The sequence below is a fragment of the Oncorhynchus nerka genome, linkage group LG11 (genome assembly GCF_034236695.1).
Source record: "Oncorhynchus nerka isolate Pitt River linkage group LG11, Oner_Uvic_2.0, whole genome shotgun sequence".
NCBI classification, from domain to species: Eukaryota; Metazoa; Chordata; class Actinopteri; order Salmoniformes; family Salmonidae; genus Oncorhynchus; species Oncorhynchus nerka.
Window position 1 is genome coordinate 47170774 of NC_088406.1, and position 26383 is coordinate 47197156.

Sequence of the window (26383 nt, forward strand, 5' to 3'; positions counted from 1 at the left end):
ACAAAGCTTTCCCACAATCCATCTGGTCACATAACCACGCAGACATTTTCATATATGTCATGGCTAAAGATAGTGGTTGACACTTCAAAATGTTTGATTTGGAATTCAGTAATACCACATAATTCACACACCCAACACCATACAATATTTAATACGTGTTTAATGCAAGAGTCAATGAGTTAAATTAAAAGGTGCACGTGTGTCCCTTGGTTACAATTCCTTTAGTTTGTTCCACAGCTACCAACGCTGATGAGAATAATTTAGTTATTTGCATTCTAGTTGCTCACACTGCAGCGACCAATTGTCTTTTTTTGTAATTCAGCAGGGGGGCACAGATAATTCACATAATACAAATCATACATCTACAATCTGTGTCATTGAATGTTTTATCACCTGCCCTGCCTCTTATGAAAATAATGGTTTAGAAGCCAGCATAATCTTTAACATTATTATAGCAGCACCTCTATAAGTCCCATGCCCTAAAAAAAAATGTGCCACATTGATTTGGATGTATAGTGTTGCAACGTATTTGTGCTGAAATGGGGCCATTTGTTTTGTAACTTCCCACAATGCAATGGAAAATAAAACAACGGGGGACTGGAAACAATACCACAGACAGCTTCATAATAAACCAGCCTTACAAAACGGAGGCTGATAGCAATGACTGCATTGATCTTGTCTATGTCTTCCAACATCTCACAATCAAAGCAACAGTAGAATAATTGAATGCTGCACTGTAGAAAGAACACTACGGTTTATTTTTTGTATGCATCTTTCTCTACACAGGTAAGTAATATGGAGTTCAGAGGAATTACATCCGTCTGCTCATTTACCATTCGAGTTGCATTCGATCATGTAAACTCATAAAGCCATCATTGAATGATCCATGTTCCATACTTATATTTATGCCACACAGATATACCTTTTCTAAACATTTGCATGTACTGTAGTAAGCACATTTGTACAGCACTGTTACATCCAGGAGGCAGACAATCAGAAAACAGTCTCTATACTGGTTGAACTCATGCAACACACATATATCAGGTGTTTAGCATCACGCTAATTTCAATGTAGCTAGCTGCCCAGTTTACCTAGCCTGTAATGGCTGAAATGTTCTGATTATTTTGCCACACATAAACCCATTCCCTTCAATAAAACAGTAAGTGGTACATTACTTTAAGTATTCCTTTCTTCTTCCCACATTTGACACAATGATGAGAATACACTGGGTTAGGTTGAATAAGCAGAAGGTTTCATACCCACAACACAACAGCAGGAGATATATGTACTGTACCTGATTATTGTGGACCTGCATAATGGCTTTATAAATAATTTGCAGTTCAGGATAGGCACTGACCCACAACAATGATAAATATTTTTACTACTCCGGAGCAAATAACACATGAATGAATTCTAAAGCATTGGCTATTAAAGCCAGACAAGAGTGAGGTGGTGACATGGAATAGATCAAAGACAGATCCTTCACACTAAAACATACCGATCCTGAACGTAACTAGTGCACCAATTAAGTGTGTGCTGACACTACTAGGGAAAGCACATCACACAAAAATAAATCCATCAAAATGTATTACACATTTTTGCACTTCAAACATGTCAAACTCTAGCAGATTTAAGTTGATAACTTGATTCAGAATCCTTCAAATGTGCAATGTGCAAAGCTGATGAAAGTGAAACAAAAACATTACAGTAAGAACTGCACCACCAGGAAGCAATGGTTACAGGCTCAGATGACTGTCGCGTGCCATTAGCCAATAGCGGATTCAATTTCCTTTAAATTACTATACTGTGCCACTCTCAATTATCACACTAAGCAGTGGTGCCTACTGCCTACACTAAAATGATACTTCAGAAACCATGGGAAGCCATTACATCTAGGCCTATGGCATTATCTAAATGTACATGGAGCCACGACTCCAGATTCAAATGAATGTTTTATTCCTTTATATTTGATTACATCTTTATCCCTTTACACAGTGCCCCTCTCAGTCGTAACATTCGTGCATTAAGTGTGCCTGCCAGTGCATGCTGACTCCATTAAAGCATGGGTTCACTAACCAAGGGAAGCGGTCTAGGCCACATAAAAAGATTAGGCCTAATGGACCCTTACTGCGTATTACTATGCAATGTCAAAATAAATACAACAAGCAGTATAAAATATATTGCTATGGTCTAACGTTCAATCTTTTGAGAGGTCTAACTCTGCTAAGTGCATCTTCCAATACTTTACTGTCTTCCAAATCAGACAATGACATAAAGCTAACAAATTCTGTAAATTCCAGGGAAACAAGCAGCCTGGAAATTGGGATTTAAAGTGGCGGTGCCCCTCAGCTGTGAAGTACCAAGCAATGCCTTAGTTCTACTGTCCCAGCTACTGACCTAGTGACCTTCGCCCTCGCGATGACAAAAATAACACCAAGCATGAGCCTCTACACGCAAGGAAAATGCGTCAACAATGCAATGAATAGTACACAAGAGTTCATACAAATCTTTGGTGAACACACAAAGCCTCTGTCTGCAATAGACCTAAAATACTGTGGCTCTGGCACAGAAGCAAACGTGTCAATAGGTGTTCAAACGTAACCTAGACCTAACATGTACTGACGGTCCCCGACAGTGGAAGGATCCACACAAATGCAAAAAAACTGAACACACACTACATAAAAACATACTTCGCAAAGGACATTGTCATGCAGCACTATGATACATCCATTTTTTTCAGCCAGAGGCATCAATAGCCTAAAAACACTACGGTACAACTGGCCAAAGAAAGCCAATTTGAAAACTCAAGGTGGTTTGAGTTTGAATAAGAAGTATCCTCCAAAAATACTAATCTCACTGAACACTACTTAGAATAACTAAACCTAACTTAGAATAACCCATCAAAAACTATGGCCTGGTCTTGTGAGGAAGTGGAATGACACAGCGCAATGAAGACTTCCATTAGCTACAGTACAGTCACCCTAGTACACTCAAAACAGAGTCTGTGGCACAGCAGTATACCATATCCTTTAATCAACATTCTCTGCATACCACAGGGTATGCAAAGGGGAGATTGATTGTTTTAAAGATAAAAGATACACTGGTTGTACTCTGCAATATCTCCTGTGCTCCTCCCCTGAAGATAATACCTTTTAGGAGTCAAGGGCAGAGGTGCTACACCAATACGAAGAGGGGACTCAGTCACACAGAATATGCACACCTTTAGAGGGCAGCATACAAGACACATTTGTTGTGATTAGTTGGTGTGCGTGTGCATGTGTGGTGCAGTGAGGTGAAACACAACAAAGCCAGTCAGAATCAGAGTCAGAGTCGCTGTTATTCCTGATAGTGTGTCCCACACTGAATGTAGAACATAGGACGGGCGAAAGGAGGGGTGCAGGGAGCTCTTCAGACAAGATTAGGATGGGGAAGGGTATGAGCATAGAAATGTAATTACTAGAACTGCGCCCCCTTCAAATCAATGTGCCCTGATAGGTGGACCGTTCTAGTAATTCTATTTCTATGGTGGGGGAGTTAAGGTTTTGGAGTTAAGGTTTGATAGTGGTTTGGCAGTGGTGGTAGTCCCCCGGCCAGCTTTAGGCACCACCAGGAGTTCGTCCCCGTCCTGAATACTGTAGGAGTGGAGGGCTCTGGTGTGGTACTTCATCTCCTCTGGCCCAAAGACACACTCCTTGTCGATGTAGTAAAGACGCATCTGATTGGCCGACAGCTGCACGACTGTCCTCAGCTGTTTCTTCAGCTCGGCCACAGTCTGGTCCAGGCGGATACTCACCTCCGCCACCTTGTCCTCGCAGTGCACCTCCACCTTGGCGTGGCAGCGGGGTCGAAGGTCGATCTCAGCCAAGGGTTCCAGCTTCCCGTATTTGGTCACCAGGCAGTGGTACCTAGAACGGCAGGTATAGACGGGTTTAGAAACACATAATCATACTAAATATACCACAGTCATCTAGACAAAGTTATTTAACATTACGGTTAGGTGAGGTTACAGTCATTTTTAACGAACATGAAGACTTTATTTTGAATGTGCACATTTTAATAGGCACCTGATACTACAATTAAGCCAGTAAAGTACGTGCCAAATTCTATTGAATGGATATATGCAGTCTCATTGGATCAGTTAAAGGAGTAGCATAGTGTGGTATACCTGTATGGTAGCTCCTCCTCTGGGTAGTCGACATGGTAACGGATGAAGAACCTCTCGGAGTCCTCTCTCTCCCCATCCGTCACCACACTGCCATTGAGCGAAGATACAGAGGGCAGGCTGCGAGGATAAAGGGTGAGCTTTTCACTATCTAGAGATATATGGCACTGTTGCAGTATTGTGTGTGTGTATGTTAACGCAATGTCACAGTGAGTACGTTTACATGCAGAGGAACAATTTGATATTAAACTGATTATGGCAGTAGGCAATAGTCATGTAAACACCTTAGTCTGTTTAGCATAATTGGCTCAAGGACAAAATCGAAGTAAGCATACACCGATAAATACACCTGTTTTTCTGAATAATCTTTCTAATTATTAGGACATATAAACAACTTAATTGGCGTTCCAGCGGCGTCTTTGATCTGCACACGTGCTAGCACCAGCAGAGTGAGTCTCCCGCATCAGAGCGAGTGAGGTGAGTTCGGAACAAATTAACGTATCCGTCTTAGAAGTCGTTTTCACATACAAAATGTACATGTCCGACCTTTGGATGAGAATTGCTTCCCAAAAACAACATGGTTGCTGTGGTAGAATGTTTATTTCGATTGGCGATGTTCTGCACTTATCAGAGTCCCATCAGGCAGCCTGATTTCAGATGTGTCCATGGAAACAGGGTTGTTAGGGAAATTGTTATTTCCAGTAAAGTATGTAAACATTATTATTCAAACTATTATATTCATCTGACATTCCACAATTCTCACATTACTGTGTGCATGTAACCGTACTCAGATAAAAATGAGATCTTTCCACTATTTGTGTGTTGAGGTCTGTGTGGTTGCCTCACTCACCCAGTAGCTCCCAGAGAAACTTACTGTGATACCATGAGGCTCCGACGCTCTGTGTTGGTATAGGTCTGCAGTAAGGGAATCCCCTGCAGCCTCACATCTTCCAGTTTAGGAAACTGGTTCAGCTTCTCTATGTCCTCCCATCGGTTAAGAGCTGGCACACACAGAGACGCATAGGTGACCACACACCCACACGCATACACCTTATTAAAACACATTTCCATAAACAGTCAAACAGAATGGTCTTTACATTTGTGCCCCGGCTCTGACACTAGCTAGCTAGATACCACAGAGAAAGTAGAGGGGTGTTAGCGATCAGGATGTTGGGTAAACTTCAAATATCAATCTCAAGAACTGAAAGGAGTCCAAGGACAGTTTCCAGTGAAGGCTCTGGTTGATACCTGAGTTGTGCAGATTGATGCTGCGTAGGTTGGGGAAGAGGCGTCGCAACATTTCTTCTGAGTCCTGAATGGAGCTCAGGTTGCAGTTGGACATGACCAGAGTTGCCAAGCCGGGGAACATGGGGCCAATCTTGCGCACCTCGGCCCAGTCCTGCAGGTTGTTGTCAGTGATGTGCAGTAGGCGCAGTGTGGGGCAGGGCACAGTAGAGGCTGACACGGTGGTGTACTCATTAAGGCACAGGAACAGCTCTTCCAGCCTGGCGGGCAGGGCAGGGAGCAACACAAGGTTCAGTATAGAGACCATTAACTTTTCTTAATGCTTCTACTGTAATGTACTGTTAGCTGCCTGAAACCTGGACCTCATAACAGATGACCACTCACTACTCTCTCCAATCCACAATACTCGAGAAGGACACAAAATCCCTCTCACTGGCTTGGGAAAACATTTCTCTCTCTTGAGAAGTGAACAATCAGAAGTTGCCTTTGATTTTTTTTTAAAGGTGTTCAATAGCAATGTAGCATCAAGGTTTATCTTACTCAGGCATCTCCCGTGTTAGTACGAGCACCGTGTTCCAGGACACTTGAGTGTTGTTGAGGACCAGGCGTCGGACTCGGGCAAAGGCCTTAGCACCGCTAGGCTCCAAGACAACCTCACTTAGCGGGTTGGAGCTCAGGTTGAGGAAGTCCAGGTTGGGGATGTTTGACACAATCTTACTGATCTGAAAGGAGTGGCTTCAAACTTAGTGTGACATCCTCAATATAATGATTCATGCATTCATGTAAATAGCTACAAGGATATGGGTGAGATTGCATACTGGTAGAGGAATTCTTGTACAAAGTTACTATAAAATGTACCCAATTCTTGTGCTCAATGTTTCCCATCTTGGCAGAGTACCCTAGTTGAGCCTACCCACCTCATGCCAGTCCTGGAGCTTGTTGTGGGACAAGTCAAGCTCCATCACGTGGGCACAGAAGGCTGCGATCTCTCTCTGCTCTCCCGCATGGCTGATTCCACAGCCAGCCAGGACGAGCACACTGGGAAGGTTCAAACGATCTGGAGAGAGAGAGCAGAATAACTTGAGGAAACCAGGCCTATCTATACCACCGCTCAATCATCAAAATCCTCATCATCATCCTAACTGAGCTGCTGAAGAGGAAGGAACCTACTCAGGGATGCCAATGGCATTTTTAAAACAGGGTTCAAATGGGTAAAACTGTGGATGGATCATATCGAAGACCTCACCTTTCATGGGTGAGCCTTGTGGGAGAGTTGGCACTACCACCACGCCCATGCCGGGCCCTCGGCGGTACGGGAAGTTCTCCGGGCTGTACTTCTCGCTGAGAACCTGCATGAAGGTGCGGCCCTCCTCCTCGGGTGGATCCACGGCCCCACTGTCCCACATCCCCTCTGGGTCGGCTGGGTCGCCGAAGTGGTAAAAGAGCCAAACACTCATAGAGGTTAGCTTGGCAGGGTCAGCTGGCTGAGACAATAGTGGAAGTCATTCACCTTCACGCCCACATCCAATCCCTCGGAGGGGCTCGGCCATCACTGACATTAGCCTGACCCGTTTCCCCTTCTAAACAGTTATGGTCATACAGTGCATTCGGAAAGTATTCAGACCCCTTGACTTTTTCCACATTTTGTTACGTTATAGCCTTATTCTAAAATTAATTGAATTGTTGTTTTTCATCAATATACACACAATACCCCATAATGACAAAGCAAAAACAGGTTTAGACATTGTATTATATTAAAAATTCAAAACTAAAATATCACATTTACATAAGTAGTTAGACCCTTTACTGAGTACTTTGTTGAAGCACCTTCGGCAGTGATTACAGCCTCGAGTCTTCTTGGGTATCATACTACAAGGTTGGCACACCTGTATTTGGGGAGTTTCTCCCATTCTTCTCTGCAGATCCTCTCAAGCTCTGTCAGGTTGGATGGGGAGCATCGCTGCACAGCTATTTTCAGGTCTCTCCAGAGATTTTTGATCTGGTTCAAGTCCGGGCTCTGGCGGGGCCACTCAAGGACATTCAAAGACTTGTTCAGAAGCCACCCATGCACTGTCTTGGCTTTGTGCTTAGGGTCGTTGTCCTGTTGGAAGGTGAATCTTCACCCCAGTCTGAGGTCCTGAGTGCCCTGGAGCAGGTTTTCATTAAGGAACTCTGTACTTTGCTCATCGTTCATCTTTCCCTAGTCTCCCAGTCCCTGCCACTGAAAAACATCCCCACAGCATGATGATGCCACCACCATGCTTCACCGTAGGAATGGTGCAAGGTCTCCTCCAAACATGACACTTGGCATTCAGGCCAAATAGTTCAATCTTGGTTTCATCAGGCCCGAGAATCTTGTTTCTCATGGTCTGAGAGTTAGGTGCCAAACTCCAAGTGGGCTGTCATGTGCCTTTTACTGAGGAGTGGCTTCCGTCTGGCCACTCGACACAATCCTGTCTCAGAGCTCTACGGACAATTCCTTCGACCTCATGGCTTGGTTTTTGTTCTGACATGCACTGTCAGCTGTGGGACCTTATATAGACAGGTGTGTGCCTTTCCAAATCATGTTCAATCAATTGAATTTACCACAGGTGGACTCCAATCAAGTTGTAGAAACATCTCAAGGATGATCAATGGAAACAGGATGCACCTGAGCTCAATTTCAAGTCCCGTAGCAAAGGGTCTGAATACTTATGTAATATAAGGTATTTCTGTTTTTTATATGTTTTATATTTAAATATTTTCAAACATTTCTAAAAACCTGTTTTCGCTTTGTCATTATGGGGTATTGTGTGTAGATTGATGACGAAAAAAAATGATAATGCATTTAAGAATAGCGGTTTCTATACTTTCCGAATGCACTTTACAATACATACCAGTCTTCACTGAAAAGTATGCTAGTCACATACGACACATTCCATTTTCAGTATTTCAATCAGGCATGTTAACAGATTAGATCAACTAGATGGGGTGGCAGGTAGCCTAGTGGTTAGAGTGTTGGGCCAGTAACCGAAAAGGTTGCTGGATAGAATCCCTGAGTTGACAAGGTAAAAATCTGTCATTCTGGCCCTGAACAAGGCAGTTAAACCTTGATATCAATGCCTTGGACACAAAACAGACAGAGCATAATTATTGGTATTTCAATATGTATTTCCCTTTAAGAGGGAAAAGGAGCCTCAGTGATAATACTAAAGAAGGGAGTGACAGAGGGAGTCGTCTGTCCTAAAGTCCTTATCAGTAAAACGCAGTGAGACTTTGCCATTTAAACTTTAAAGCCCTCTGAACGCCTGAGGAAAGGGTAGGCCTCTCCCGGTGATTCTCTTTTTATGAGACCAAAAATGTATTAATTGAAAAAGTGGATAGACGTCTGCTCTTTGGCCATAATATTTCATGTTTAACCAACTGAGCAGGCAAAGTTTGACATAATCCGGAAACACTGATGACATCATCTGGTGTGCATCATGTGATTTTAAACAACTATGACCAGGCAAATGTCAGTAGTGTTTGACTACAAAACATAAAAAACGTCATTTTCAAATATGTTGATAACGGGGTGGTGCTGGAGATGATGAATGAGGTTGTCAAGTGGTGAAATTTCGACAACAAAAAAGACAAAAAGAACGATATTCAACTGTGAAAAAAACAAAACACATTTTTGAACGCCTCTCAGGTTGCCCTGAGATAAACCATCTGCTGCTGGCTACATAAATAATGTTGAGGTTTTACTGAAATGAAAGTTATAGTATCAAATTAAAGTACTTCACCGGCAGGTGTAGGTCACAGTAAACACTTTCCCACTTTTGCTTATTTATTTCAACTCCTGTTGTATACTCATTGTTTCTAAGTCCGTGTTCATGGTCGTCACTGCGTGTAAATGTTTTATGTTCCACAGTGTCATGTTGATAATTACAAGAGAACGGCAATGAAATGCTATAGAAATATTCCCTATGATGACGTGTTCTTAAACAGTGGAATTTTCCTATATATCTGTTATATTACAACAACTATAAAAGGAAATGATAGATTACAGTATCCATAATATACTTAACATTGTACAAAACTAACACGTTGTTATTACTAGGCTATTGACTATGATTAAAATGATGATCTTAACATACATGAGTGTGAGGAAAACAATAGGTAGTATAAAGTACAATGACAATACAGGAACAAGTGTGCTCTGTAGGCTAAGTGTCTTACCTCCAGCAATGTTCCTCTCCACCAGTCCACTATCACAGCTCATTGTGGGTTTCTGCAGAGAAGGCCTGTCAGAGGAACACAGTTTTTGGAATTAAGGACCAGTCATGTGCTGGTGGGACGGACTTGCAAGTAAAATTAGTATAAAAGGAAGTACAAATCTCTCTTACTCCCATAGTTTGACTCTAGATGGATAAACCTGTTTTGGCATGGACAGTGCCATTGAGTGCTTACACCATTTTAAAGTAGTCAACTGGGTGGGACTTCATATGGGTTAAGGAAGGATCACATGATTGTATCCAGGTCATCGGGATTATACTTGTGAGCAAACATTCCAGTAGGCGGCAGTAAATCCTTAATTCCAAAACCTGTTCATTCAAAACACACTCTAGGTGGCAGTATGCACCCTTTCAGTTTTTTTGCCAAAATGGACTACTTCAAAATAGAGATGCCTCAATGGAACCAAAGATATTTATAACTAACCCAAAATCAAATTTCCAATGGGAGCAAATTAAGCATAGTGGGCAGAACAAGCAAGGAGGTGGGCAGAGCCAAGCACGCGCTAGAGAGATCCTATTGACGCATTCAATCATGTATTTGCATATTTCCATTAGGGAACACCTCCTTTGAACACTGTGCAATAACTCAATTTGCCATTGCACTCCTTGTAAACAATGCCATTTTTTTAATCAAAGGGTCAAGTCTACAAAGCTTAGTGCACTCTGTTCACAACAGATTCTAGTTTAGGTGAACTTTAAACTGTATTGAGATTGGGCATTTCTTCAATGAGAAAATCAGCAGAATGTCGGCCCGGTTCCATCTCGGTCCATGCTCTCCCACTGCCGACCACTAGGCTTCCTGTCCTCACCCATATTTGATTGATACAGCTGATGAAACATCTGGCTCCTTGATCTCTGTGATGGCGCTGCCTGTGCGCACACAGACGCCATAATGGGACATTTATAAAGATGATATCTCTATCGGTCTCAATGCTTACTCCATAGTGGCTGGCTGGGCAGGGGAAGAGAGGCTGAGCCCTCCTCCAGACTTCTCTCCAGCGAGGGGCTGCTAGGTGAACAGGAGGGACACGCAGGCACCACGTGAGAGTAGACACTGGAATCAAAACAAACCATATGTCACGATTGTCGTAGTGAGGAGACCAAAGCGCAGCGTGATGTGAATACATATTTTTTAATGAAAGACGAAAAAACACGAAGTACACTAAACAAACAAAATAACAAGACGACCGTGACCACTATCAAAACTGAGTGCAAACATGCAACATCACATAGACAATAACCCACGAAATACCCAAAGAAGATGGCTGCCTAAATATGGTTCCCAATTAGAGACAACGAAAAACAGCTGACTCTAATTGAGAACCAATCTAGGAAACCATAGACATACATAAACACCTAGATAGTAAACGACCCCATAAACCTACAAAACCCCTAGACAGTACAAAAACACATACATCACCCATGTCACACCCTGACCGAACCAAAACAATAAAGAAAACAAAGAATACTAAGGTCAGGGCGTGACACCATATGCAGTTAGGCATGATATTCAAATTACATTAAAGAAATCTACATAAATATATATGCATTGTTGACTTGTTAAAGCATCACTTTGAGGAGCAGGTCAAATAAATATCTGCATGAAAAGGAATTCAGATGGTAAACTGGCCTAGGCTTACTAACTATATTAGTTTGAGTAGGCTATAACTGTCACGTTCTGACCATCGTTCGTATGTGTTTTCCTTGTTTTAGTGTTGGTCAGGACGTGAGCTGGGTGGGCATTCTATGTTGTGTGTCTGGTTTGTCTATTTCTATGTTTGGCCTGATATGGTTCTCAATCAGAGGCAGGTGTTAGTCATTGTCTCTGATTGGGAACCATATTTAGGTAGCCTGTTTTGTTTTGGGTTTTGTGGGTGATTGTTCCTGTCTCTGTGTTTTGTACTAGATAGGACTGGTTTAGGTTTTCACACGTTTGTTGTGTTGTTAGTTTATTCGTTTACAGTTTCTTTATTAAAGTACAATGAATAACAACCACGCTGCATTTTGGTCCGCCTCTACTTCACCTAAAGAAAACCGTTACAATAGCCTAGTTCAGGGATCATCAACTAGACTCTGCCGCGGGCCGATTTGTTATTGGGCAGATGGTCAGGGGACCGGAACATCATTATAAATAATTTGTAGACTGCAAATTGACAGAAACAATCACAAACAGATATAATATTTGACTAATGTCACGACTCCCACCGAAGGTGGCTCCTCTTCCTGTTTGCGCGGTGGTCGTTGTCACCGGTCTATTTTTCTATTGGTTTTGTCTTATTGGTTACACCTGTTTCTTGTTTAGGTTTTTAGTTGGGCTATTTAAGCCGGTAAAGCCCGCCTGCTCTTTGTGCGGGCTTATTTTCCCCTCTGTGTTTGTGTGTGGTAGTGCGTTTCAGTTTTGTTTTTCTCTGGACTGGTTAGGTCCTGGTTTTGGGCCGGTCGTTTATGTGCGCCCTGTATTGGCGTGTACTATTTTCTCTGTGCTGGAGATTAAAGCATTGTTCTGTACCTTCTGCGCCTGACTCCGCACCCACTACGCCTAAGTGCGTCACAGAAGCCCGCACCATCGAATGGAGTCAGCAGGAGCAGCGGCCACCCCCCTTCCATCGATGGAGGAGCGTGTCCTCCATCATACGTCCATCCTCCATCAAATTGGGTCGGCGATGGAGCAGATGATGGAGCGAATGGACCAATGGGAGAGGAGTGGTCTCCCCACCTCACCTCCAGCTCCTCCGACGAGTCAACCCACTCCTCCGGCGGCGCCCGGCTCCAGCGCACTACGTCTTGCGCCTCCGAGGGAGTACAATGGAGCGGCAGCTGGGTGCCAGGGTTTTTTACTCCAGCTCGAGTTGTACCTGGCTACCATGAGGCAGACTCCCTCGGGCGAGGAGAGTGTGAACGTACTCGTCTCCTGCCTGACGGGCCAAGCCCTGGAGTGGGCCAACGCTGTTTGGAATGATCCAGACTCGGCGAGGGATCACTATCCAGAGTTCACCCGGTGAGCGGCTCTTCCACCTTAGGCAGGAGACGAGGAGCGCGCAGGACTCATAAACATGTCAATCCGGCTGGACAATCTGCTAGCTGCCCGCGGGCGTTCAGAAAGGGTCCTGTCAGTTCCACCTCCTGGCCCTCCCGCTCCCATACCTATGGAGTTAGGGGGGGCCGCATCGAGGAGGCTCCTCCTGCACCAGCTGTGGTCGGAAAGGACACATTTCCGAACGGTGCTGGAGGAGCCCGTCTGGGAGTCGAGAGGGCAGGCAGAACACTTCTCGGTCACCCCAGGTGAGTCAGCATCAAACTCACCCATGTTTGTATTGATTTTTTTTCTTTAATTTTCTCCCTCTCTCCAGCATAAGGCGCTAGTCGATTCAGGCGCAGCTGGGAACTTTATGGATCGCGGACTCGCCCGTAAGCTGGGGATTCCGCTGGTGCCGATAGATCCTCCCTTCCCCGTGCACTCCTTAGATAGCCGACCGTTAGGGTCAGGGCTGGTCAGGGAGGCCACGGTTCCACTGGACATGGTAACGCAGGGATCATAGTTCCTTATCGATTCACCTGCGTTTCCAGTGGTGCTGGGGATTCCCTGGCTGGCCAGTCACAATCCCAGGATTTTGTGGAAACAGGGGGCTCTCCAGGGGTGGTCAGAGGAGTGTTCAGGTAGGTGTATGGGAGTTTCCATCAGTGCCACGTCGGTGGAGAGTCCAGACCAGGTTTCCACTGTGCGCATTCCCTCTGAGTATGCTGATCGCCTTCTGTAAGAAGAGGGCGACCAAATTACCACCTCATCGACAGGGGGATTGTGCGATAAACCTCCAGGTAAACGCTGTGCTTCCCAGGAGTCACGTGTACCCATTGTCACATGAGGAGACGTTGGCTATGGAGACATATGTCACCCAATCTCTGGGACAGGGGAACATTCGGCCCTCCACGTCACCCGTCTCCTCGAGTTTCTTTTTTTGTGAAAAAAGGAGGGCGGTCTGCATCCATGCATTGATTATCGAGGTCTCAATCCCATCCCAGTGGGGTTTAGTTACCCGCTACCTCTCATCGCTACGGCGGTGGAATCATTTCACGGAGCACGTTTTTTCACGAAACTGGACCTCAGAAGTATAATCTGGTGCGTATTCGGGAGGGAGGTGAGTGGAAAAACGCGTTTAGTACCACATCTGGCCATTGTGAGTACCTTGTCATGACGTATGGGTTAAAGAATGCTCCAGCCGTCTTTTAATCCTTTGTAGACGAGATTCTCAGGGACCTGCACGGGCAGGGCGTGGTGGTATATATCGATGATATCCTGATCAATTCCGCCACACGCGCCGTGTGTGTGTCTCTGGTGAGCAAGGTGCTTGGTCGACTGCTGGAGCATGACCTATACGTTAAGGCTGAGAAGTGTGTGTTCTCCAAACGAGCCGTCTCCTTTTGGGTTATCGCATTTCCACCTCGGGGGTGGTGATGGAGTGTGACCGCGTTAGGGCCATGCGTAATTGGCCGACTCCAACCACGGTAAAGGAGGTGCAGCGGTTCTTAGGGTTTGCCAATTACTACAGGAGGTTTATCCGGGGTTTTGGCCAGGTGGTGGCTCCCATTACCTCACTGCTGAAGTGGGGGCCGGCGCGTTTACGGTGGTCGGCAGAGGCGGACAGAGCCTTCAGTCGGTTGAAGGCGCTGTTCACTGATGCTCCCGTGTTGGCGCACCCGGACCACACTTAAGCATTCATAGTGGAGGTGGATGCGTCCGACGCTGGGGTTGGAGCCGTGCTATCACAGCGCTCAGGTACACCACCGAAGCTCCGCCCCTGCGCTTTCTTTTCGAAGAAGCTCGGTCCGGGGGAGCGAAACTATGATGTGGGGGACCGGGAGTTGTTAGCTGTGGTAAAGGCCCTGAAGGTGTGGAGACACTGGCTTGAGGGGGCTAAGCACCCTTTCCTCATCTGGACTGACCACCGTAATCTGGAGAATATCCGTCAGCGAGGACACTGAATCCGCGTCAGGCAAGGTGGGCTATGTTTTTCACCAGATTTAGGTTTACGATCTCGTACAGACCAGGTTCCCTGAACACGAAGGCCGACGCGCTGTCCCGTCTCTATGACACGGAGGATCGACCCATCGATTCTACTTCCATCCTTCCAGCTTCTAAACTGGTGGCACTGGTGGTATGGGAGGTGGACACGGACATTGAGCCGGCATTACGGTTGGAACCTGCGCCTCCACAGTGTCCTACAGGTCGTAAGTACGTTCCTCTTGGTGTTCGTGATCAATTGATTCGGTGGGCTCACACACTACCCTCTTCGGGTCATCCTGGTGTGGCAAGGACAGCGCAGGGTCTTAGGGGGAAGTACTGGTGGCCCACCTTAGTTAGGGACGTGAGGTTCTATGTCTCTTCCTGTTCGGTGTGTGCTCAGAGTAAGGCTCCTAGGCACCTGCCTAGAGGGAAGTTACAGACCCTCCCCATTCCACAACGGCCATGGTCTCACCTGTCAGTGGACTTCCTTACCGATCTTCCCCGTCTCAGGGGAACACCACGATCCTGGTTGTTGTGGTTCGGTTTTCTAAGTCCTGCCGTCCACTCCCGTTGCCCGGTCTCCCTACGGCCCTACAGACTGCGGAGGCCCTATTTACCCACTTCTTCCGGCACTACGAGGTGCTGGAGGACATCGTCTCTGATCGGGGTCCCCAGTTCACATCCCGCGTGTGGAGAGCGTTTATGGAGCGTCTGGGGGTCTCGGTCAGCTTGACCTCTGGATATCACCCCGAGAGTAATGGGCAGGTGGAGAGAGTGAACCAGGAGGTGGGTAGGTTTCTGCGGTCGTATTGCCAGGACCGACCAGGAGAATGGGCGAGGTATGTCCCATGGGCGGACTTGGCCCAGAACTCACTCCGCCACTCCTGCACGAACGTGTCACCATTCCATGGTGCTAGGACCGGCTACCAGCCGGTCCTAGCACCATGGCATCAGAGTCAGACCAAGGCTCCTGCGGTGGAAGAATGGGTGCAGCGCTCTAAGAAGACCTGGAGGGCCGTCCAGGAATCCCTCAAGCAAGCTGGTGGATGACAGAAGAGGAGCGCTGACCGCCACCGCAGTGAGGCCCCCATGTTCGCACCGGGGGACAGGGTCTGGCTCTCGACCCGAAACCTGCCCCTCCGCTTTCCCTGCTGGAAGCTGGGGCCGCAGTGTGTGGGGCCCTTCAATGTCCTGAGGAGGATGAACGAGGTGTGTTATCGATTACAACTCCCTTCCTATTATCGTATTAACCCCTCGTTTCATGTCTCTCCTCAGGCCGGTGGTAGCTGGTCCCCTGCAGGAAGGTGAGGTGCCGGAGGTCCCTCCACCCTCTCTGGACATCGAGGGGTGGAGTGAGGGACCTGCAGTACCTCGTGGACTGGGAGGGGTACGATCCGGAGGAGAGGTGCTGGGTACCGGTGGGGGACATCTTGGATCCGTCACTGTTGAGGGATTTCCATCGCCTCCATCCGGATCACCCTGTGCCTCGCCCTCCGGGTCGCCCTCGAGGCCGGTGTCGGCGCGCGGCTCCTCTCAGGGGGGGGGGTACTGTCACGACACTATGTTAGCCAGTTTACATCCCTTTTCTGTTGGTTTTGTCTTACACCTGTCTTACACCTGTTTACACCTGGTTACACCTGTCTTACACCTGGTTACACCTGTCTTACACCTGTCTTACACCTGTCTTACACCTGTTTACTTACACCTGTCTTACACCTGGTTACACCTGTCTTACACCTGGTTACACCTGTCTTACACCTGTTTACACCTGTCTTACACCTGGTTACCCCAGTTTTGTTTTTCTCTGGACTGGTTAGGTCCTGGTTTTGGGCCGGTCGTTTATGTGCGCCCTGTATTGGCGTGTACTATTTTCTCTGTGCCGGAGATTAAAGCATTGTTCTGTACCTTCTGCGCCTGACTCCACACCCACTACGCCTAAGTGCGTCACAACTAAAACATAATCGTTTCAAACCTTGCATACAATCACATGCTGTATCTCTCTATTATGCCTGGCAATACTTTGGAACAGATTTACAAAATTAAAATCACTCTGGGCTGATTTGCTGGTACTTTCAGTCTTTTATGTCCAACATTGAAAAAAATTGTTGGACATTTTGTGAAACAGGACTTGAATCACAGAAAAATTGAGGGGCCAAATAAAATGACCAGCCAGTTGGGAAACCTGGCCTAGGTGATGTCACTGACATTTGATCATGTTTTATGAATAGCTTGGCTCTGATGAATATCAAGTGGCACATAAACTGTCCATAATATGGTACTGTTAGCTTCAGAATAGAGGGAATAGAAGGACCAAATTACATATCTGAACCTCTGTTAAAAAGCTATGGTCATAAAATAGGTTGGGAGAATAGTTAGTCTGGTCTCAGATCTGTTTGTGCTATTGCCAATTACATTTCTGTCATTGTCAAGCCAAACATTATGTTTGTGCAATCCATGCCAAATACCTGTCACTCATTCTGTGAGAATAGCTATCTAGCTAATTTTTTGCTCAAATTAATTATTTTATATACTAGCTAGTACTACAGTACAGCAAATGTACATAATGAGTACTGCAGAGAGCTAGCTAATTATATGCCAATCATATCAGGGACAATTACGTGCAGATGGACTCGAGCACGAAAAAGAACACGAAACAAGAACCGTGAACGGAAAACGCTACGTTAGAAAATAAAGATGTCAAGCGTGAAACGTATTTTATAGCTAGGATAAACGTCGAGGATGATTACAACGTTATTTCATAAACGTTACACATAATCATTCTGTACAATTTGACTGTAGCGTTCACCTGCTAGTTATCTGCAGGATCAGTGGTTTGCAATATGACAATTTATTACGATTACACTAGTACGATTAGCAAACTAGATCAGCTAACCAAAACGTTACATTGCATCTTCTCCTCTACGAATGGTCAGACTGGTCCAGACTCCACACTCAGCATCATTGAATGACCAAATGTAAAGACAATGCATCAACATGACACAAATACTATTGTCATAATACGATTGCATTAACTAGATATAATCCAAAAGCAAAAGACATACATGTAATATTTTCGCATTTCCAAACTCACCTTTATTGACCTACTCTGTGTAAATGTCTTGTTGTTGATCCAGCTGTCATTGCCCCCCCTCTCATCCCGGAAATGACGTGACTTAATGAAACGTCTGGATATTTTCCTTAGATCGTGGATGCGCAGCTTTGAACAGTATACTACATGTCTTTGAATACATAATTGGTAATAATAACCCATTTACAGTCAGGTAATGCTACTATAGCTGACTAGATTTAACACTGGTAATGATGGAAAGGCTTGACAATCAGTTTGCTGACGAAATATGTTGCATCTATCTCTGCTCAAATGTGTTCAGGGATATACTTCTTTCTCTTCCTGCTGTTGTATACAAATACAAATTATGAATTAAGTTGGATGACTTTGACTGGGCAAAAGCTAGTACATTCACTTGTTCATGACAAGTGTCACTAAAATTCCCCTGACTGGCAATCACCTTCTTGCCCTGTCCTGCACCGCACTCTCCTGGTAGAGAAGCTTGTTGTTTTGGTTCGATCCGAAGAGGCGCTGTCTCTACTGTCACTGTACTGGCGCCATCTGTACTGAACATCCCAGCCTAGTTTCATACTAGACGTAACATAGTAAATGTATATTCGCGGCACTCAAATTAGTATATTAGTTTTGATACTGTATGTTATTTTTGGTATGGTTAAATAAGTCAGATGGCTACTTAAGGTAAAAAATGGATAGGAGGATGGTTGGTCGGGGTGGATGTATAACGCAAACGTCTAGCAACCCAAAGGGTGCATGTTCAAATTTGACCAACTTTTCAACTGTTTAATACTTTTAAGCTACTTTACACCTACTTAGCATGTTAGCTAACCCTTCCCCTAACCCTAACTATTCGTAACATATTGTAGGTTTTGCAAATTCGTAACATTTTTAACTTTAGCAAAAATCGTAACATATCATACGAATTGTAATTTGTAACATATCATACGAAATGGATGATGGAAATCCACAAATTACTACACCACATGTGAAACGTAGCATATCGTACTAAATGGAGTGTCTCGGATTTATGTAAAGAATAATACAAAATTCTCTGAGAGAAGATTGAACACCCTGGTGGAGTAGAAGAGAGCCAGGGCCTGGAGGGCCACCACTGTGTACTAAACACACTGCAGGCTCAAATGGTTGCTGTTGATTTTGTTGTTGTTAAGGTAAATTACTATTGTTACGTTACATGAAAGTGTAACAGAAAAGCTTCTTGGTAAAAAACGACTACAGGAAGTTTTCTCCCACTGAGTGGTGTACATTTGGCTCAACTAAACATTTTATTTTGCCACCTAGTTGGACAACAGGAAAGCTCTGTTTACTGAAGAATAGCTTCTCTGTAAGCATTATTAGAAGTCCTATACTCCTGAACCGACCAAGCACTTTTTCCACGTTGCCCAAATACACCACATTCCCATATGACCCCCCCTGCTGTTTTCTTTCGGAAACCAAGCTTGAGTCTCGTCTCTGTAACACCCCTGGGGACTCTTTGGGTGGATGGGTGGAAAACAAAACAGAAAGAAATAGCATTGTAAAACACAAATAGATGCAGACCTACACACAACAGTTGTGCTGTAGCTTTCTGACCCTGTAGTTAGGTGCCAGAAAACAGCTACGGCAGATGACTCCATCCAGACAGCGCATGGTAAGATCTGTTTGTGAACCTTGTTTTCCATTCAGGTTGGTTACCCAGGAGTTGTCAGCTCAGCTCTGTCAATGAAAACATTACATGATTGGTTTAACCCTCTCTCGTCAATGAAATAAAGGAAAGTGAACAGCAGGCCCTTCAAAACACTGAGATGATTTGGGAGTGAGGTCCCATCAATATCCCATCCTTGATGGTCATTTAAAACATAGCCAAAATATTTGATCTCTGTTGTCGTTTATTCTCATTTAATTCAATGATTTATGTACAATTTCAAGGTAGATCGATTAGTGCATCCAGCTGTTCAATTATGGAACATCACAGGCAGGGTGAACCGATGAAACGTTTTAAATCAGTGTGCGACCAAAGAACAGGTGGAGTAGTCTCAGTCTACAATGTCTGCTTGTTGGTATAAAAAAAAGAAGAAGAATACGGCTAATTAAAATCAAATAAAAAGGTGCGTCAATCATGACTAACAATCTAAGTATCAATCTAATTATCTGAGGATTACAATATTTAAATGATCAACAATCATGAATAACAGTAATTATTAACTGTTTAATTTACAGAGGTAAAAGTACACATCTGAAAATAATCTTTGTCTTAATCTTCAATGATGGCTGTCAGATTATTTTAGTCAGGGTCTCAGCATTTGATAAAACCTGGAGAAAACACATGCTTGAAATGACTATACATTAGTTTGACTGGGATTTAGAGTTTGACATTGATTACAAGACAATCAAACCACACGACAATAAATACGTTCATTGGTTTGGTACATAAATAGGCTTGTTATGATGTCATCCATTCACACAGGCTTCAATCATCTCTTGAGTTGCTCAACATACATTAGCCCATATACTGTATATCACAAAGTGAAAATAAACTATGAATCTTTTATTTTAAATACAATGAAAATCAGCACAGAGATGATATATAATAAAAATGATGTAGTACCTTAGATCGAGCCTTTATCGTGTGCAACTATAAAACAGACTCCAACTTTACCCATATCAATGTCAGCACGTTATGAGATTATATGTGACATTTTGATTTATTTTTTCCAAACAGTGCTCTTTATCAGTAGTACTGATTTAAACCATAGTTCCTATGTAACCCTCATAGTCACATACAGTATGTGCAGCATTAAGAATCTTCCCCAATATGTTGCTTGTGTCTCTTTCCACTGCCCTTTGTCAAAAGGAGTCAATACCAACAAACCACAGAGATTCAAGTCCACAAAGTTCTCTTAAATTGGTATTTTTAAATTTGCACTTATGAAAGCTCTTCCCCAGTCTTTCTCTAGATGAGCAAGGACTAGGCATATCGCTCACAAGGGAAACAGCCGTCACACTTTCTTTATCTAGATGGCTGTGAAAGGTGAAAGGTCACAACATGGCTATTCTTTCCATGTGTTGTTCCACTTCAAAATGTGTTGTGCTGTCTGCCCCTGGTATCGGCACCATGTGCAGAACATGACAACGAGCTCCATTGTGACTTGCTGTTAAACAGCTGTCTGTCTGCTTGAGTCATCAGAACGTTTCCAGAGCGGTTGGGGCCGTTAGAGTATGTCGTCGTACGCCTCTCTGACCGGGGCCCTCTTGGTGCGGCGTGGTCTCAGGCTGGAGAAGCAGGACGAGGCAGTGAGGGCGATGCGGCTCAGGCCCAAGTTCAGGCAGTGCACCTCGGATGTGACGGGCACCTCGGAGAAGAGGGCACGGTCGCGGGACAGCCGTGTCAGTGTGTCACTGTTCTCAATGTCCTTCACGATATTCAGGATCTCCTGGCGCTCCGTCTGCCGAGTCATCCCCCGGATGTTCAAGATGGCCGACACATGTTTCTTCCTGCAAACAGAGGAGGAGAAAGAGGGCTTAGTCTAGTTCATGTTTTGATCTACCAATAAAAATTGATATGCAATGGCAGAGTCAACCATCACAAGGACAAGGACATGATAAGGGTAGGAATAAAGAAAATCATGAAAATACAATATAGAGAGGGCAGTCGGCCCTGAGGCAAGTCACTAAGGAACAGGGAAAAATGGACAAAAGAGTTTGCAAAATACAGTTAGTTAGAGAACATTCCCAATGGTTGGCTCACACACTTACATACAAACACACACACAAAATTAATAAAACATCTGTCCCTGTTCGAGGGTGCCTGACTGTCCTTCGATTCGACACCTTGGCCCCTGGAAGTCTCCCTGCAGGAAAGCAGGAGCTGCTCTGATGCCGCTTCCTGTCTGTGGCGACACAAGCTGAGCAGCAGCACGAGGCTGAATGACAACCAGCTCTGAAGACTAAAAGCATCCCTAGCCCTAGGACGGTAGTAACTCCACCTTACCTGACACCCTAGACCCACTACCTTCAACACCATAGTGCTCTCCATGCTAATCACTAAGTTTGGGGCCCTGGGTCTGAAACCCTCCCTGTGCAACTGGGTCCTGGACTTCCTGACGGGCCAACCCCAGGTGGTGAAAATAAGCAACAACACCTCCGCTACGCTGATCCTCAACACGGGCGCGCCACAAGGGTGCGTGCTCAGCCCCTCCTGTACTTCCTGTTCACCCATGACTGCGTGGTCGCGCATGTCTCCAAGTCAACCATCAAGTTTGCAGACGACACAAAAGTGTTGAGCCTGATTTCCAACAATGATGAGACCGCCTACAGGGAGGAAATGAGGGCCCTGGCGAAATGATGCAAAATGAAGGAGATAATTATGGACTTCAGGAGACAGCAGAGGGAGCACGCCCCCATCCACATTGACAGGGCCGCAGTGGAGAGGGCGAAACGCTTCAAGTTCCTCGGCAGGCACATCACTGACCACCTGAAATTGTCCATCCACACAGAAAGTGTGGTGAAGAAGGCGCAACAGTGCGTCTTCAGCTTCAAGAGGTTGAATAAATTCTACAGATGCACCATTGAGAGCATCCTGTCGGGCTGTATCACCACCTGGTATGGCAACTGTACCATCCACAATCACAGGGCTCTCCAGAGGGTAGTGAAGTCAGTCCAACTCATTACCGGGGGCACACTTCCTGCCTTCCAGGACATCTACAGCACCCAGTGTCACAGGAAGGCCAAGAAGATCAACAAGGACATCAGCCACCCGAGCCATGGCCTGTTCACCCCTGCTACCATCTAGAAGGCGGAGACAGTCCATCTTCTATCTCCAGGCCATCAGACTGTTAAGTATTCACCACTAGCCGGCCTCCACCCAATACCCTGCCCTGAACTTTAGTCACTGCTACTTATCGGCTACCACCCGTACTCAACCCTGCACCTTAGACACTGCTGCCCTATGTACATAGTCATTGAACATTGGTCACTTTAACAATATTTACATACTGTTTTACCCAATTCATATGTATATACTGTATTCTAGTCAAGGCTTATCCTATATAACTACTGCTGTACACACCTTTTCTATTCATATACTGTCCATATTGTCTACAAACACTATCATATACATTTATATTTATATTCTGGACAACGACATTGCTCGTCTAATATTTCTCAATTCCTTACTTAATTTTTTGGGGAGATTTGCGTGTGTTTTTTTGTATTGTTAGGTATTACTGCACAGTTGAAGCTAGGAACATTAGCATTTCTCTACAACCGCGATAGCATCTGCAAAATATGTGTATGTGACCAATAACACTTGATTTGATTTTGATGATGGAGCCTAAACTCAATTCCCACCATGACCAGTGACTATCACCCAAAAGAATACAACGATAAAGTGGTGGGCTTCTTGGCTTCCGGGAAACCTGAATTTAAACTTTATTTTCCTGTTAGCTACTACGGAGGCTTAACCAGCAGTTACATGAAACCAGTTGATTGCAATTGGTTTTTGGAGCGAATGATGCCATAAACCCAATGAGGGTATTATTCTACATAATATACAGGATAGTATGAGACTAGGATTGTACGTTACAGTTCCTGTTTTCAAAAGGAACTGGGAGAACCCAGAGGGCAACGGTTAGCATTCACCAGATCCAAGTCAAGATTCCAAACAATACATGTGGGTCTGTTATGAGTTAAGGATGGAGACAAATCTTAATTTAGAAAAAGATTCCATTGAGGACTGCCTCCTCACGCCTGTGTGTTCCTACGGGACTCTTTAGTAGCCGGCTGCCAACGCCAGGTTATGCTACACAGCTACCATGTCACGCCTGGGCAGGAAGTCCGTGTTTTTGCTTCGTCTTCGCCCAGGACCCGAGACGGACAAACGGACAAGACCCCCCCCCCCCCCCCATCCTTTCATGTGCGCCAGCGACAGCCAAACAGCTCCCCATAAAAATAAGGAAACGACTCAGCTCTTGTTTGCTTTTAACAAGTCCCTCATTTGCCATCCACAATCAAGACAGAACAGTAGCCATGTTTGTTTTGGGGTGTTTCAGTCAACCTGAGCTTTTGGAAATGTTGGTGATCGTGTGGCTCGATGGAAGTCCTGAAAATATGACTGTCATTCCTCATAGGTGATCGCTGCCTCCCGTGTTCCTTACCGAATGTCTGGGAACTCCCTCACCAGGACCCCCACCTCCATTTGGATGGAGGGGATGTCTTCCAGGAGGATGATCTCAGAGAGGTGTGGGATAGCACTGTCCAGCCAGGAGGAGGGAGATTCCTAAAGGGGAGAGATGTGATCAGAACAGATCCTCTACACAGCACAGATGAGGATACAACCGTCTAAACAGGGCTATTCATGTTCAAATACATCTGCAGCTCATGACAGGTCAACTGGCTATTCTCTGACTCAAAGTCTTTGAATCTAAAACCTTGGCAACGGATTAAACCCAGAACTAGATTACATGGTTTCAAGTCTTAATGGTTACAACTAGATTGGTGATGTTCACACATTCGTTTGACTAGAGGGAACCATCAGATAACATAGACCCAAAACACCAAGGTTAGAAGTACAGCGACAGTACTGAGCGTGCAAACTCAATTACCTGAGCATCATAGGGACCCTGTTATACTGAGAAGACTAAACCGTGTGGTCGACCAGAGGTCCATCCTGGTCCTCCACTCGACCTGAAAGGCCGGTCAGGGCTTCTAAAGCCCAGGGCAGGATGCCAGACCACTCGTCTGTAAACAACGCTATCCTGTTGTCCAGAGAGGTGACAAACGGATGTTTTATCTAGAGCAAGGGGCGGACGCCACAGGGGAAGGATAGGGAGTGGGCTGGGGTGAGGTGATTGCCCACTTGTGCATACGGCCTGTCTGATCATCCATCTCTATCTCGGCTACAGTATCCATTCTTCACTTGTCTCCTTTGTTTGAACTCATCTGGAGTTGTTTCAGTAACCCTCACAGACAGGCCACATACCAGTCAAACGTGATTAATGAGCACACACTCGTGAGTGCAAACCCACACACTCACACACACACACACTGTTCGTTGCTTCATGTCACAGGCAGCACTGTTGCTCTGACTACGCTTCTCTAATACAGTTGTTCTAGAATGGCTCACCAGATCTTTGAAGAGCACTTCGATCTGCTTGCCCTCGTCGCGCAGTCGCCCCGCCATCCTCTTCCTCATTCTGAGTGACGTGCAGATGATCCTCCCCCTCATGATGGAGCGCAGGTATTCCATCAGAACCCTTCTATGTACCTCTCCCACCAGGACCTGGGAGAACAAGGAGAAAGATTGATTCATCCATTCTGTCAACCAATCATCCATTCAGTCAATCGATAAAAACAAAACATGTTGCTTAGAATTAAAAACAGTACCAGAACTTTGAGTTATTAGTGTACATTGTGCCGGAGGACCTTAGCACCTCTCCATGTTTACATGGCTCCTACTTGCTGCGTCTCTGCCATGTACCTGATAGGGTGGGCTGTCCACCCGGCGGAACTTCTTGAAGTGTTCCTTAATATGGGACTCGATTTGCTCATAGGTCTCTGTGTTGTTCAGCCATTTCCTCTTCACCAGCTTGTCAAAGAAGGGCTAAATATGGCCAGGAGAGAGAAAATGTGAGGGAGCGAGAGAGACAGGAAAATTGTGAGAGAATGAAGAAGAGAAGGAGGCAGAGAGATGTGGGTGTGGAGACGGCCACGTTACCTGAGTCAGATCCTTGTTTGATGCATAACTACACTGTCCGACTGGAGTTGTGTCTTCCTATCAGGATGTGTGGCCCATTTGGACCAAGAATTCCATAGATTGTGACTTCCTACCCGACGACAACAGCATAAAAAGCCCCAGCTCGGTCAAGAGGATGCGACATGCGGCTCTGTGCCTCTGGAGGACTGGCAATGCCCGTCTCTATGGCGGCTACTGAAGAGGAGTGGAACTTCATAGCCTGCCAGTAACTATGTGGCATGCTGCCAATCTAATCTTATTTAACCATGTTTGTCACATTGGAGCGTCTATTTTAGGGCCTCAGTTCCTCAGCACATCCCTGAGAACTTTGAGGGCAAGCCATGAGGAGAACACTGATAAGATGTGCTTTATATTCTGGGACACTTGGCAGACAGAGGGACGCTTGAGGGTGTGTGTCTGTGTGTGTGTGTGTGTGTGTGGGGGGGGGGGGGGGGGTGTAAACGTTTCACTATTTTTGTGAGTACCAGGAGTCATCATAAGAATAGTAAACCAACTAAAATTCAGAGAAGTGAGGACAGAAAGGCTATTTTAGGTTTGTGTGTTAGGTTTTGGGTTAGGGTAAGAATTAGGGTTAGGGTTAGAATTAGGGTTAGGGGTTAGGTTTAGGGAATAGGGTTGGGGGTTAAGGTTAGGTTTAAGGTAAGGGTTAGGTGTTTTCTGTTATAATCTCCACCCGGCACAGCCAGAAGAGGACTGGCCACCCCACATAGCCTGGTTCCTCTCTAGGTTTCTTCCTAGGTTTTGGCCTTTCTAGGGAGTTTTTCCTAGCCACCGTGCTTCTACACCTGCATTGCTTGCTGTATGGGGTTTTAGGCTGGGTTTCTGTACAGCACTTTGAGATATCAGCTGATGTACGAAGGGCTATATAAATAAATTTGATGAT

General features: G+C 45.3%; 2 protein-coding genes and 1 long non-coding RNA gene across 5 annotated transcripts in view; 1 reads left to right on the forward strand and 2 right to left on the reverse strand.

The window, feature by feature from the left end:
- Positions 1-142: 142 nt before the first annotated feature.
- On the reverse strand, positions 143-17828 carry LOC115137009 (tubulin-specific chaperone cofactor E-like protein). Of its 2 annotated transcripts, XM_029672980.2 has the most exons (10): positions 17757-17828; positions 10602-10717; positions 9608-9672; positions 6654-6827; positions 6325-6464; positions 5948-6129; positions 5411-5667; positions 5037-5163; positions 4166-4282; positions 143-3905 (listed from the first exon to the last, which is right to left on the reverse strand). In XM_029672980.2, the coding sequence occupies exons 2-10, from the start codon at positions 10604-10606 to the stop codon at positions 3521-3523; spliced, it is 1452 nt and encodes a 483-aa protein (XP_029528840.2). In that variant the 5' UTR covers positions 10607-10717; positions 17757-17828; the 3' UTR covers positions 143-3520. The 2 variants fall into 2 exon arrangements, with proteins under 2 accessions (XP_029528840.2, XP_029528841.2); XM_029672981.2 differs by lacking the exons at positions 10602-10717; positions 17757-17828 and having other exon boundaries at positions 6654-6891.
- LOC135573989 (uncharacterized) lies at positions 7851-16724 on the forward strand. Its single transcript, XR_010465087.1, has 2 exons — positions 7851-8112; positions 15941-16724. It is a non-coding gene; the product is annotated as an uncharacterized LOC135573989 (long non-coding RNA).
- Positions 17829-19618: 1790 nt separating the features above from the next.
- The window catches only part of LOC115137010 (tumor necrosis factor alpha-induced protein 2-like), a 41472-nt gene continuing 34707 nt past the window's right edge, over positions 19619-26383 (reverse strand). For both annotated transcript variants that reach the window (XM_029672983.2, XM_029672982.2), the window contains exons 10-13: positions 25225-25347; positions 24871-25026; positions 23903-24024; positions 19619-21242 (exon numbers count right to left, since the gene is read on the reverse strand). In XM_029672983.2, coding sequence (XP_029528843.2) covers positions 20960-21242; positions 23903-24024; positions 24871-25026; positions 25225-25347 — 684 coding nt within the window. In that variant the 3' untranslated portion in view covers positions 19619-20959. The remainder of the gene's footprint in view (positions 21243-23902; positions 24025-24870; positions 25027-25224; positions 25348-26383) is intronic.

What these genes read in the sequence shown, in the direction of transcription:
- LOC115137009 (XM_029672980.2), bottom strand. An exon ending in ACAAGGCTCACCCATGAAAG is followed by an intron (nt 6,465 to 6,653) that starts GTGAGGTCTTCG and finishes CTCTCTCTCCAG; the next exon opens with ATCGTTTGAACCTTCCCAGT. An exon ending in CGGAGCCTCATGGTATCACA is followed by an intron (nt 4,283 to 5,036) that starts GTAAGTTTCTCT and finishes TTATCCTCGCAG; the next exon opens with CCTGCCCTCTGTATCTTCGC.